General features: G+C 51.4%; 1 protein-coding gene across 1 annotated transcript in view; it reads right to left on the bottom strand.

The window, feature by feature from the left end:
* The window catches only part of REXO1 (REX1, RNA exonuclease 1 homolog (S. cerevisiae)), a 36403-nt gene that overhangs the window by 3029 nt on the left and 21690 nt on the right, over positions 1 to 11684 (bottom strand). The window contains exons 9-15 of the mRNA XM_009999718.1: positions 11651 to 11684; positions 9635 to 9772; positions 7207 to 7320; positions 6514 to 6587; positions 2560 to 2670; positions 2119 to 2234; positions 1810 to 1948 (exon numbers count right to left, since the gene is read on the bottom strand). Coding sequence (XP_009998020.1) covers positions 1810 to 1948; positions 2119 to 2234; positions 2560 to 2670; positions 6514 to 6587; positions 7207 to 7320; positions 9635 to 9772; positions 11651 to 11684 — 726 coding nt within the window. The remainder of the gene's footprint in view (positions 1 to 1809; positions 1949 to 2118; positions 2235 to 2559; positions 2671 to 6513; positions 6588 to 7206; positions 7321 to 9634; positions 9773 to 11650) is intronic.

Genomic DNA, 11684 nt, shown 5'->3' with positions numbered 1-11684 from the left:
CTCTTCCGAGGATAAATCTCTCCTAGAGTGCAGCCAACCTTGGCACCTGCCCAGGCACAGGCAGAATTACTTCTCTAGGTCAGGAAGACTTGAGGAAACAGGATAATTCAGCTTTAAATAAAAATTGAAATGCAATCACCACTTGGAGCCTGCCCTGGCCATTAGTGAGGGAACTTTGCTACCCCAGCCCTCAGTCACTGTGACTCAACGTGTCACCCCTGTCACCCTCTGCTCCATCACCCTTGGGTCCCTTCTCCTGGCACTGCCTGTGGTGCTAAGAGAAATTCATGCCTCTCAGAGGCCAACCCAGTCACCTCGTGCTGATCAAGCTGCAAATCATGTGTTGATGATCTGATGAACTCTCCCAGGGTGCCAGGAGAGCATCTTACAGGCATGAAAACCTTCTGCTCCCAAAGGAGCAGCAGGAGCTGGAAGCCACAGCTGCTCCACCTCAAGGAATGTGGCTGGAGGAAGATCTAGCTTGTGAGGACAGACTCAGAACTCTGCTCCTGCTTGCCACACGTTTTCTTGGTGACCCTGGACAAGCCCCCAGGGTGGGAGGGGAGAGGACAACCCACCTTTGCAGGACAGCAGGGATGGCTGAGAGACCTGCAGGCTGGACTGACCAGGGCCAGGCAGGGGACAAGAGAGATGGAAGGTCAGAACAGCTTGATCAGAGCAACATCACAAATTCACAGCAAACCAGGCAGGGAACCTCACACAGAGCAAAGAGACATCTTAACAGGAAAAGAGAAACCAGTAGAATTATCTCCAGTGGCAGAGGCAAGGAAGAGGCTTCTCCTGTTTCTAGAATGGTCACTGTAGATACCTAGAGGGCAGAGGGGACCTCAGAGCCTCTCATCCTCATGTCCCCACCCTGGCTGAGCACATCTCCAAGCCAGTCAAGGGATGCTGAAACCAACAGAGCATTCTGGACAACACAGGCAAGAGTGAAAGGCAAATGATCCCAGTCCAGTCCTTCCAGAGAGGGGATTTTCCCCCTCTGCTCTCATGAGACCCCACCCAGCACACCATGTCCAGTTCTGGGATCCCCAACACAAGAAGGTCATGGAGATCCTGGAGAGAGTCCAGAGGAGGCCACAGAGATGATCCAAGGGCTGGAGCAGCTCTGCTCTGAAGCCAGGCTGGGAGAGTTGGGGTGTTCAGCCTGGAGAAGAGAAGGCTCCAGGGAGACCTCAGAGCACCTTCCAGTGCCTGAAGGGGCTCCAGGAAAGCTGGGGAGGGACTTGGGACAAGGGCAGAGAGGGAGAGGACAAGGGGGGAGGGATGAAAACTGGCAGAGGGAGATGGAGGTGAGACATGAGAAGGGAATTGTGGAGTGTGAGGGTGGTGAGAGCCTGGCCCAGGTTGCCCAGGGAAGCTGTGGCTGCCCCATCCCTGGCAGTGTTGAAGGGCAGGTTGGATGGGGCTTGGAGCAACCTGGGCTGGTGGGAGGTGTCCCTGCCCATGCAGGGGGGTTGGAACTAGATGATCTTTAAGGTCCCTTCCAACTGAAACCACTCCATGATTCTGTGACTCCAACCATCCCTGCTTGGTCACCCTCCCCAGTCACCTCCAGAGAGGTCTGTCACCCTGGGCACCATGGGTCACTGGAAGCTGGGGTGACACTACGAGTGGCACACATGACCCACTACTCCCTTGCTCTTCCACCACAGCCAGTTCCTGCTGGCTCAGGGATGAGACAGATCTACTGTGTCCTCCTGGTTCTTGGCAAGAAACAGCTCCTAAAGGAGGCATTAAGAGCACCCCAGGGTGGGAAAGATGTGAACACAAGACATGCCAAGTTACCTTTAGTGCAAATAAGTCACTTTCCAAGCTGTGCCCTATCAATATGGTATCTGCACTGAACATGTTCAGGAGGACGGCTTGGACATCCCGCAGGGTGATACTGGTGTTCTCCAGGTCTTCTTCTGTCACACCCGAGAACCTGCAGAGCAAGAGCAGAAGAGAGGGCTTCCTCCACTAAAGGAACACCTCAAGGCCCAAAGTGTCTCAGCCACGAGGACATGGTGGTCAGTGGAGTCCTAACAAGTGCACCCAACCATTCCCACCAAGTTCCTGAGCACAAAGCTCTGAGCCAAGGAAGCCCATCCTCACCTGGTGTTATAATCCACCACCTTGGTGTCTGGTTTGACAAAGGTGTCATACACCACTTTCAGTTCTGAGTTGATCACAGTCACTCTTGTCAGCTCCAGTCCTTGCTTGGTGTAGCACTGCAGGAGACAGAGCAGACATGAAGGCAACAAGTGTGTGGTGACCACAGCACGGTCATGGATGAAGCTCTTCACCCAAGTGCTGCAGATCCCAAAAGCCAGTACACCCCTTGCACCCAGCTAACCACAGGGTGCACCCAGACCCCACACATTGCTCAAACTTCTTAATAAGAGCTAATTTAAACACACAGGACCAACATGAACTAAGAGTACCCAGCAGAAAGGAAAGAAGATGGTAAAGGAACCAGAACTTTCCTTCAGCCACTCATGTGCCCTCAGCCTTCCTCAAAAAGCTTTATGACTGCCCCTGTCATGAGGGACCCACCATTTCACAGTCTAAGGAGTAGATTCCAGGGTAGCCATCAGTTGTAGGCAACTTCTCAAAAGTCTTCACAAAGCCATCCAGGCTCTCCTTTCGTCCGTCATGGACATGTTGCTTAAAGGCAGAAAAAACACAAGGACAATTGTTGCTGGCAGGAATAAGAATCCCAAAAAGTCCACTTCCACAGAACCTCCCACTGAAACAAACCCAGTGATTTCTAAAGTTTAATGAAGAGTAAGTTTTGCCTCCCAACTGGTTGGAGAAGTTCACTGGAACAGCAAACAGAGCCACGAGCTGATTCCAGACCCAGCTCAGGGCTGGTGACATCAGATGGACAAGCAGATGGACAACCTTCACTTAGGAGTAGAATCACTCAGGAAGAGTCACACTGAGAGCTCACACTGATCTAACTCCAGCTGCTGGATCCTTGTTTGGTTTGTGGCCAGGGCATGTCTGCCAACCCCCTGCATGGGCAGGGACACCTCCCACCAGCCCAGGCTGCTCCAAGCCCCATCCAACCTGCCCTTCAACACTGCCAGGGATGGGGCAGCCACAGCTTCCCTGGGCAACCTGGGCCAGGCTCTCACCACCCTCACACTCCACAATTCCCTCCTCATGTCTCACCTCAATCTCCCTCTGCCACTTTTCATCCATCCCCCCTTGTCCTCTCCCTCCCTGCCCTTGTCCCAAGTCCCTCCCCAGCTTTCCTGGAGCCCCTTCAGGCACTGGAAGCTGCTCTAAGGTCTCCCTGGAGCCTTCTCTTCTCCAGGCTGAACACCCCAACTCTCCCAGCCTGGCTCCAGAGCAGAGCTGCTCCAGCCCTTGGATCATCTTCTCTGCACTCTCTCCATGACCTTCTCACTTTGGGGGCTCCAGAATTGTATTCCAAAACCAACCAGTTTGCAGAGAAACAGGAGCTGCTGCCTACCAGCACTTGAGGCAATAAATGGAGAGGATTTCCAGCCACCCTTCATTATTCCCAGCTAAAGCTCAAGGGTCAACAAGATCCAGCAAACAACAGCTCTCCAAGCTACCAGGAAAACTTGGGGACTGATTTAATGAGTAGCTTTAGCTAAGCTGGTGTTGCAACAGGCACTCCCACTCTCTCCTCTCCTCTGCAGCCACAAATCCTACCCTGCCTGGTCAGCCTGAAAGTCTTCTCTGCAGGGGAGTTTGGAAGTGGAGGATTGTACTGACCTGATTACCCACACCAGTGGGGAAGCAGGAACACACAATCCAGGGCAAGGCAGAGGCTGGGACCTTCCTTTTCCCTACCTAACATGGTTTTAGGTCAAATCAAAACCTGCTGCTCCACATCCAGAGGTGACGTTCTCTCTCCCTTATTTCACAGTGGGGTTCTTTTTGGTTTGTTTAAGTTCTGTTTGTCCCTAAATCTCAATGACTCTGCACACAATCCCAGCAGCCTGGGCACAGGCTCCTTCATCGTGCTTCTCAGAGATCTCAAGAGCTCTCACAGAACTCCTACAAGGAGCCAAAGTGGACTTATTCCTCTCAGGATAGAAAGGTGGCAGGGATGAGGAACCAAGACACTTGTAGAGCTGAAACCTGTGGGCAGAGGGACAAGCCAAGCAAGGATTTGCATCTTCTCCTGTACAGGTACAGGGAACTGCATCATCTGCAGGTAATGAAGCACCCAGGCCAACACTGACCCCAGTCTCTCCCTGTATCCAAAGCCAGTTCTGCTCAAAGGCCACATGGTTTGGAGCTTCCCAGGGGGCCACACTTGTCCATTCTGCATCTGTGCACACTGTGAGTGCGACTGTTCAGCTAAAGAAACAGGCAGAGCAGGTTACCAGGCCAACAGACACTAACACTTCACTCTCTTGCAGCTTGATCCCCTCCCTCCCTCTGTAACACAATGTAACTGGGCAGTGAAGAACAAAGTAATTACAAAAATCAAGTATTTTTTTCTATGCTACTTGCTACACAACTGCCCAGTTCTTCCTTGCTGAGAGGAGGACAGAAAAGTTGCTTCTGTTTTTCAGAGCAGAGGACGGGGCAGAGTCAGGGAATCACAAAGATCAGCTCCAGACTCCACTCCTGGTGGGAGGAAGGTGCGAGCACAGCTCCGTCCTGCCACCTCCTGCCACACTGCCTCACTGCAGCCACATCCCCGAGGAACTTGGAAGGAAAAGGCAGATGCTTTTCGAACCCAGCTGCAGATCTAGTTACTTATAACAGTTTCTTATGACAAAGATTTGCTGATTTCAACAGCCTCCATCAAAGCTGAAAGACGCTGTGCTCCCCAGTAGCCCAAACATCCCAAACTCTCATTCCATGGTAGATTTAGGTGAGACATCAGGAAGAAATTCTTCACCATGAGGGTGGTGAGACCCTGGTTGCCCAGGTTGCCCAGGGAAGCTGTGGCTGCCCCATCCCTGGCAGTGTTGAAGGGCAGGTTGGATGGGGCTTGGAGCAGCCTGGGCTGGTGGGAGGTGTCCCTGCCCATGCAGGGGGTTGGAACCTGATGATCTTGAAGGTCCCTTCCAACCTTCACTATCCCATCATTCTATGGTTCTAACCCATCACAGGATGCTGTGAAACTCATTCACTTGGGTGAGAAAACCACAAAAGGCAGCACAGGATGATCTGGAGGAGGCAGATGTGAAAGCCCTGGAGCCCTGGCAGCCAGGGGCTGGTACAGAGCTTCTCTGCTCCTTCCAAGGCCACGAAGTTTGATGCTCTACAGCAGCCAGGCAAAAAGGGGTGGAGAAATCAGGTTTTGCTAGCCCCAGTTTCTCCCAACTGGATGGGTTTTGGAACACTGATGAGAAAGAGATCTTCATTTTTCACATGAACAAGCAGCAGGAGAAGCAGCAGCCTGCCTGGTCCCAGCCCTGCTCCCCTGTGCAGGACAAGTTTTGGGGGTGCCCATGCAGACAATCCTTCCTGTTTTAAACCAGCCTTGAATTTTGCCACAGAAGTCACTTCCTAGCTAACTTTTGGCCAGACCAAGAAGGGCACACACCTCTCCAGAGCCTATAGCCAGCCTTGCTGGCCCTGGGTCCCTCAAGGTCTTTCAAACAGTGGGACAAGGAGGTGCCTTATCATGGATAAGCTCTGGGAGTCCCTTCCACTGGGCATGACCCCTTCAGATCCCCTCTGACTTGGCCCTGATTCCTGCTCTTCTCCCCCGTGTGGCAGCTGCCAAATACACAAAGAAAACAAGCGATGAGAAGACTTCCCAGAGACATGAGGGAGGGGCAAAAGACATCCTGTCAGTGCTCAGGAGGACCAGTGACACCAGGCTGGGAAGCTGAGTGTCCTTCTGCCTACAGTAAAAAAAAAAAATAACAAAACCCCCCAAAAAAAGCAGAGGTACCCAAGTTGTGTTCAGCTCAGTGGGCCAAAAATCCACTCCTGGGCAGATTTTCCATTCTGCTCTCTGGGATCCCTTTCCCTCCTCTGCTCCTCCAGGAAAGTACCACTGAGGAGTTACAACAGCTCCCTGCAAAGGTTCCTCCCCTTACCATGACACAGGGCATGAAGTGAGCAGAAAACTAAGGAAAGGTTTGGCCTGCAACAGAAAATCACCTCAGCACAGGCTGCTGGGAAAGGGAGGGGCAAAAAAAGGGGGAAAAAGTTTTGGCACACTGTTGTCAAGGCCCCAACACTGCTCCTTAAAAGTAAATCCCTTGTTTCTCCCTTTGTTTCCCCAAAGAAGTCTGTATGTGAGCTTTTGGTGGGCAGCTTAATCCTCTGGCATTTGCTCAGAAGAAATGAAACCTCCTCAGGCCAGAGAGCTGAGCCTCCTCCTTCCTGCCAAATGTTGCCTTACCCTTTGCACAGCAAAAGATATTTAAGAAGTACTTGTTTCTCCCCCTTAAGGGAAGCCACCACTCTTCTAAAGGCTTAAGCAAGGATGACAGAGCCATCAGCAATGTGAGCAGAGGACAAAGATCCTTGAGAATCAAAAGGTGTTCCTCAAGAACTTACTTTAGCAACCTGGCAGCCTGGTGAGCCCACAGCTCCTGAGCAGCAGCTGTAATGAGTTTCCCATCCACCTGGCACTGGAAGAGCAAGAGAGAAGAGTCAGAGAGTCCTGTTAGCAAGAGATTTAAAGTTCAGGTCTCACATGCAGATACCCTGGATGAGCACAGCAAAGGGGAAAAATAAGTATGGATCCATAGCAACCTAGAGTCTCTCCTACTCAGTCAAACTCCAGAAGCCACCAGGATGCTCTGATGGGAAACCACACCAGAGCTCAAATTAGGACAATGTCTTGCTGTGAATTAATTCAATCAAGACTTATAACTCTCCTGGGTTGGATCTAGATGAACTTTAAGGCCCCTTCCAACCCAAACCATTCTAGGATTCTGTGACAGACTTCTCATGCTCCCAAGTCAGCTTCTAAAAAGACTTCCAGAAGCCACAGGAAGCCTTGTTTTCTCTTCGACTTTTTTTGAAACTGAAATATTCAAACCTCTGCTCCAACCCCAGCCCCTCATTTTCAGCCACTTCCCAGCAGCTCTTTGCCAGGTTATTCCAGCAGCTGCGGGGCCACCCAGTGACAAAACCAGGAACTGCCACAACCTCTGAGTGTGTCAAGCCCCGAAAGCCACAAAAAACGTTTCCCAGCAACTCGCTGGGAGCTGGTGTGTGACCAAACCCTCCACCAGGAGCTCCTACCTCTCTGCTTGCGCAGCCTCCCCCAGTGGTGGACACATTCCTCCTTCCGAATGCAGCTCCCAGAGGCTGAGACCATGTACTCAGTGCCACAACGACAGCAAATCCTGCAGGAGGCTTTACAAAGAAGAGAGAAACAAGAGTTAGGTCACTAGAAATCCTTCCCCTAGGTAACTTGGTCAAGGAACAAGTCAATCCCAACCACTCGAGCCCCAAACGCCAGGAAAACAACTTCTTGTGCTAAAACAGGATTTCAGATGGTGGTTCAAACTCTCAGAAAGACAAGGGATCTGAAAGTGCAGTCCTGGAACATCTGCCCCTCAGACACTTCTCAGAGGGAAGTGTAAGAATCCTTAGTGGTTCTGGTGTGCAACACAGTTCTCATCACCATTTGCTGAACTGTTCCTCCATCCACAGCACATTAGGTTGCACTCTAACACAGTTATTTTATAAACAGGATAAATAAGTCATTCTTTGGACATCAGAGCTAAGAAAACCTTGTTTCCAGGGGATCTGTGCCTTGTCACTTCCAAATGACATTTGAGTTCTTCCTGGGCACAGGTTTGCTGTAAGGAAAAACACCTAAACCATGGGAACACAGCCTGGCCCACTGAGGGGGCAGCTGTGGATGGATGTCCTGTCATCTGGGCTTGTCCTGCTCACAGCCCAGGGAAGGGAGATGAAAAAAGCTACAGTAAAGGAGCTGATTCTCATGCTTCTGATTTCCATGCAATTCCCTGAGTTCCAGTGTGAGCTCTTAAGCTGCCACCACATCCCCAGCTCTGCACAACACCAGTTGAGTCCAGTTTTGCTCACTGACCACAGCATGAACAAACCAGCAACAGCTTTAGTTAAAGAAGAACAAATTCAAAGATCCTGCAGGGAACTACAGAAAGAAAACCAGAAACATGGTCTCAAAACGTAATAAAGGAGCTGGTTACCTGGAGAAAAGGGCTCCAACAAATACAGCACTTGACAGGGTTAATGCACTTCCATACAGGTTGCTTCAGCAACCACAGGACAAATGTAGCCACAAGGTGTGAACACAGATGAGCACTTCACACACTTTAGCAAGGTCTCTCCACAGAGATGTTCAAAGGAGTGTTCAAGGCACCTCCAAGTAGATCCTAAGTACTTGTTTTATCCCTGCTGCACCACAGCCTGCTCTAACTAGCTCTTCAGAGGCATAAACCCTGCTCCAGGAGCTCAGAAAATTCAGAGGGAGAAGGAGCTGTGCTGAGGAAACCTGAGGCATCACTGTGTCCAGATGCTAAAAAGGCTTTTGGGAGCTACTTGGTCCAGCAGAAAACTCTCCAATCCAAACCAGCAAAGCACAACCCCACTGCAAAGCCAACCTGGCCCAATGTTGGTCCATATCCCACTGAACCAGCAGCTCATAAACACAGACCAAAAAATCCCTGGGAGAGTGAAGTGCCATCAGGTGCTGAGCAGGAGTCTCTCTCAACCATGTTTTTCAAGGGAATGTAGTGAAAGGATGAGGGGGAATGGGTTCAAACTGAAAGTGGGGAGTGAGAGATGAGACCTTAGGAAGAAATTCTTTGCTGTGAGGGTGGTGAGAGCCTGGCCCAGGTTGCCCAGGGAAGCTGTGGCTGCCCCATCCCTGGCAGTGTTGAAGGGCAGGTTGGATGGGGCTTGGAGCAACCTGGGCTGGTGGGAGGTGTCCCTGCCCATGCAGGGGGGTGGATCTAGATGATCTTTAAGGTCTCAAACCAGTCTAAGATTCTAATTTCCCTTCCAACAGCAGCCTCCAAGTTAATACAACAAACATGGAGTCAAAACCTGCACTGAGTGAGCATGTGCAGCACACGTGCCTGCTCTTGCAGGGGGTGACCAAGGGCAGCTTGTCCAGGGAGGCAACCTGAGCAATTCACAGAATCATGGAATGGTTTGGGTTGGAAGGGACCTTAAAGATCACCCAGTCCCAACCCCCCTGCATGGGCAGGGACACCTCCCACCAGCCCAGGCTGCTCCAAGCCCCATCCAACCTGCCCTTCAACACTGCCAGGGATGGGGCAGCCACAGCTTCCCTGGGCAACCAGGGTATCAGCACCCTCATGGTGAAGAACTTCCTTCAATTCACACTCTTTGGCAGCAATGAGGAACCTCACTCAGGCTCTCAGCCCCGCATGCCACAAACTATGAACCTTGTGTCAAAAAGCACATCCTGGTGACATGCAAGCTGAAGAATCTCATCCTCTAGGAACACAGCAGGCTTCTGCAGCCACCCTCCTGTCCAGCTGGTCTGCAGAGCCAGAGGTCACAGCCAAGGAGACCCATCACAACAGGAGCAAACAGCACCAGGCTGAGACCACGAACATCTTGATACAAAAAGACCAGTGGCAGGGAGGAGAGGCATCTCCAGCTGCAAGGTACCCAGCAAACCTTGCAGAAGGAAAGAACCAGAACTTACAGTCACTTGTCTTCTTCTCCTCTGCAGTGAAGAGAACAGCACGGCCAGGCTTCTCGGGGTGAGGCATGGGGTACCCATTCTCCTTGAGCTGCTCCTCAGTCATCAGATACTCCTTCAGTCGCCGGTACAAGGCAGCTCCTGCACACACAGACAGGCCTGAAGCCACTGCTGGAGAGGCTGCTTCTCCTCCTGCTTTTCACTTTATCAAACCCCATGGCAGGGACTCCCACTATTTTAAGCTTGTTTCTACTGCCTTTATTCAGGATTGACAGGGCAAGAGGTAGCAGGGCTGTATTTTTGCATTTCAGCTGCACAAGTTGATTTTGAACCTCTTCAGCAACCTGGGAAGCAGCTGAACCAGAATTCCTCCAACTGGCCCATCTTCAGGCCCTTTTGTTACCTGTGGGACTTCTCCTAATTTCATGTTTTAAATGGTCTAACTGATGATTTGTAACACAGCTCAAAGACTAGCCCTCAAAGGCCACCCATAGCTAGCAAGAAAACCTCATTATCTGAAGCTTTCTTCCTGCTGTTGATTTCAGGCTGCCTGTTTCACAGAATAATTAGAACTTCTTGCACTCTGCTCAATATCTCTTCTTTTGCTGCTACGTTAAACCCTTCCAATATTGCTGGAGACCCTTTGATGTTGCTCAGCTGAGCTCTACAGGCCCTTTTAAGCTTTCTCCATGTCAATTCCTTCTGCTCCGTGGCCTCCCTGGCTCTTCTCTGATCTCCTCAACAATTTGCCTACATCTCTTGGCAACCAAAATACCCATAAACTGACCTGAGCCAACACAAATAATGCTTGTGGGCACAATCTTTTGGCTACAATATGACCTTACTGTGACATTCATAGACACAAACCTAAGCCCTGCAGAGCAGATGGAGACATTGGTTAAGTCTGCCTTTGAATCTGACAGGCACGTTGTAAAGTTGCCTTCAGGGCAAGGAAGTTCAAGGAAAACCCAAACAGAAATAAAAGCCCAAAAGTCAGTAACACCCAAAAGACAAGAGGCAGCAGTTACTGAGGCTACATCAAAGCCATGGGGAGTAAATCAGTGAACCTGCAGCCCAAAGAGGAGGAGTGAGGAAGATGCTGATCATCCAGCAGCTCTGCAGCACTGTCCTGCAGGGAGGTGACAGCTCCTAACACTGGCCTCCAGACACACCACAGCACTTCATATGTCAAGGTTCTGCACCTGGGTCAGGGCAATCTCAAACACAAATACAGGTTGGGGTGGAGACTGGATTGGAAAAAGCCCTGAGGAGAAGGACTTGGGGTTGATGGTGGATGAGAAGCTCAAGATGAGCTGGCATCATGTGCTGGAACCCAGAAACCAACTGTTTCCTGGGCTGAGTGACCAGCAGGGCCAGGGAGGGGATTGTCCCACTCTGCTCTGCTCTGGTGAGACCCCACCTGGAGAACTGGGGCCACTTCTGGAGCCCCCAACATAAGGACATGGAGCTCCTGGAGCAAGTCCAGAGGAGACCATGGAGATGATCCAAGGGCTGGAGCAGCTCTGCTCTGGAGACAGGCTGGGAGAGTTGGGGTGTTCAGCCTGGAGAAGAGAAGGCTCCAGGGAGACCTTAGAGCAGCTTCCAGGGCCTGAAGGGGCTCCAGGAAAGCTGGGGAGGGGCTTGGGACAAGGGCAGGGAGGGAGAGGACAAGGGAGAACAATTTTAAACAGAAAGAGGGGAGACTGAGGTTGGACATGAGGAGGAAATTCTGGAATGTGAGGGTGGTGAGAGCCTGGCCCAGGTTGCCCAGGGAAGCTGTGGCTGCCCCATCCCTGGCAGTGTTGAAGGGCAGGTTGGATGGGGCTTGGAGCAGCCTGGGCTGGTGGGAGGTGTCCCTGCCCATGCAGGGGGGTTGGAACTGGATGATCTTTAAGGTCCTGTCCCACCCCAACCAATCTGGGATTTTGTGACCAGCAGGATCCTATTTGCCCCAGTCACAGCATTCCAGCTCCAGCTGCAATTCCCAGGTTGCAGCCTCCTTGGGCAGGGTCTTCTTACCTGTTAAATCCTCTGCTCTCAAGCTCCCTGAGCG

The sequence above is a fragment of the Chaetura pelagica genome, unplaced genomic scaffold (assembly GCF_000747805.2).
Source record: "Chaetura pelagica isolate M959 unplaced genomic scaffold, ChaPel_1.0 scaffold506, whole genome shotgun sequence".
In the NCBI taxonomy this organism is placed as follows: Eukaryota; Metazoa; Chordata; class Aves; order Apodiformes; family Apodidae; genus Chaetura; species Chaetura pelagica.
The sequence above is the reverse complement of the archived record's forward strand: the minus strand, read 5'-3'. Positions and strand labels throughout refer to the sequence as shown.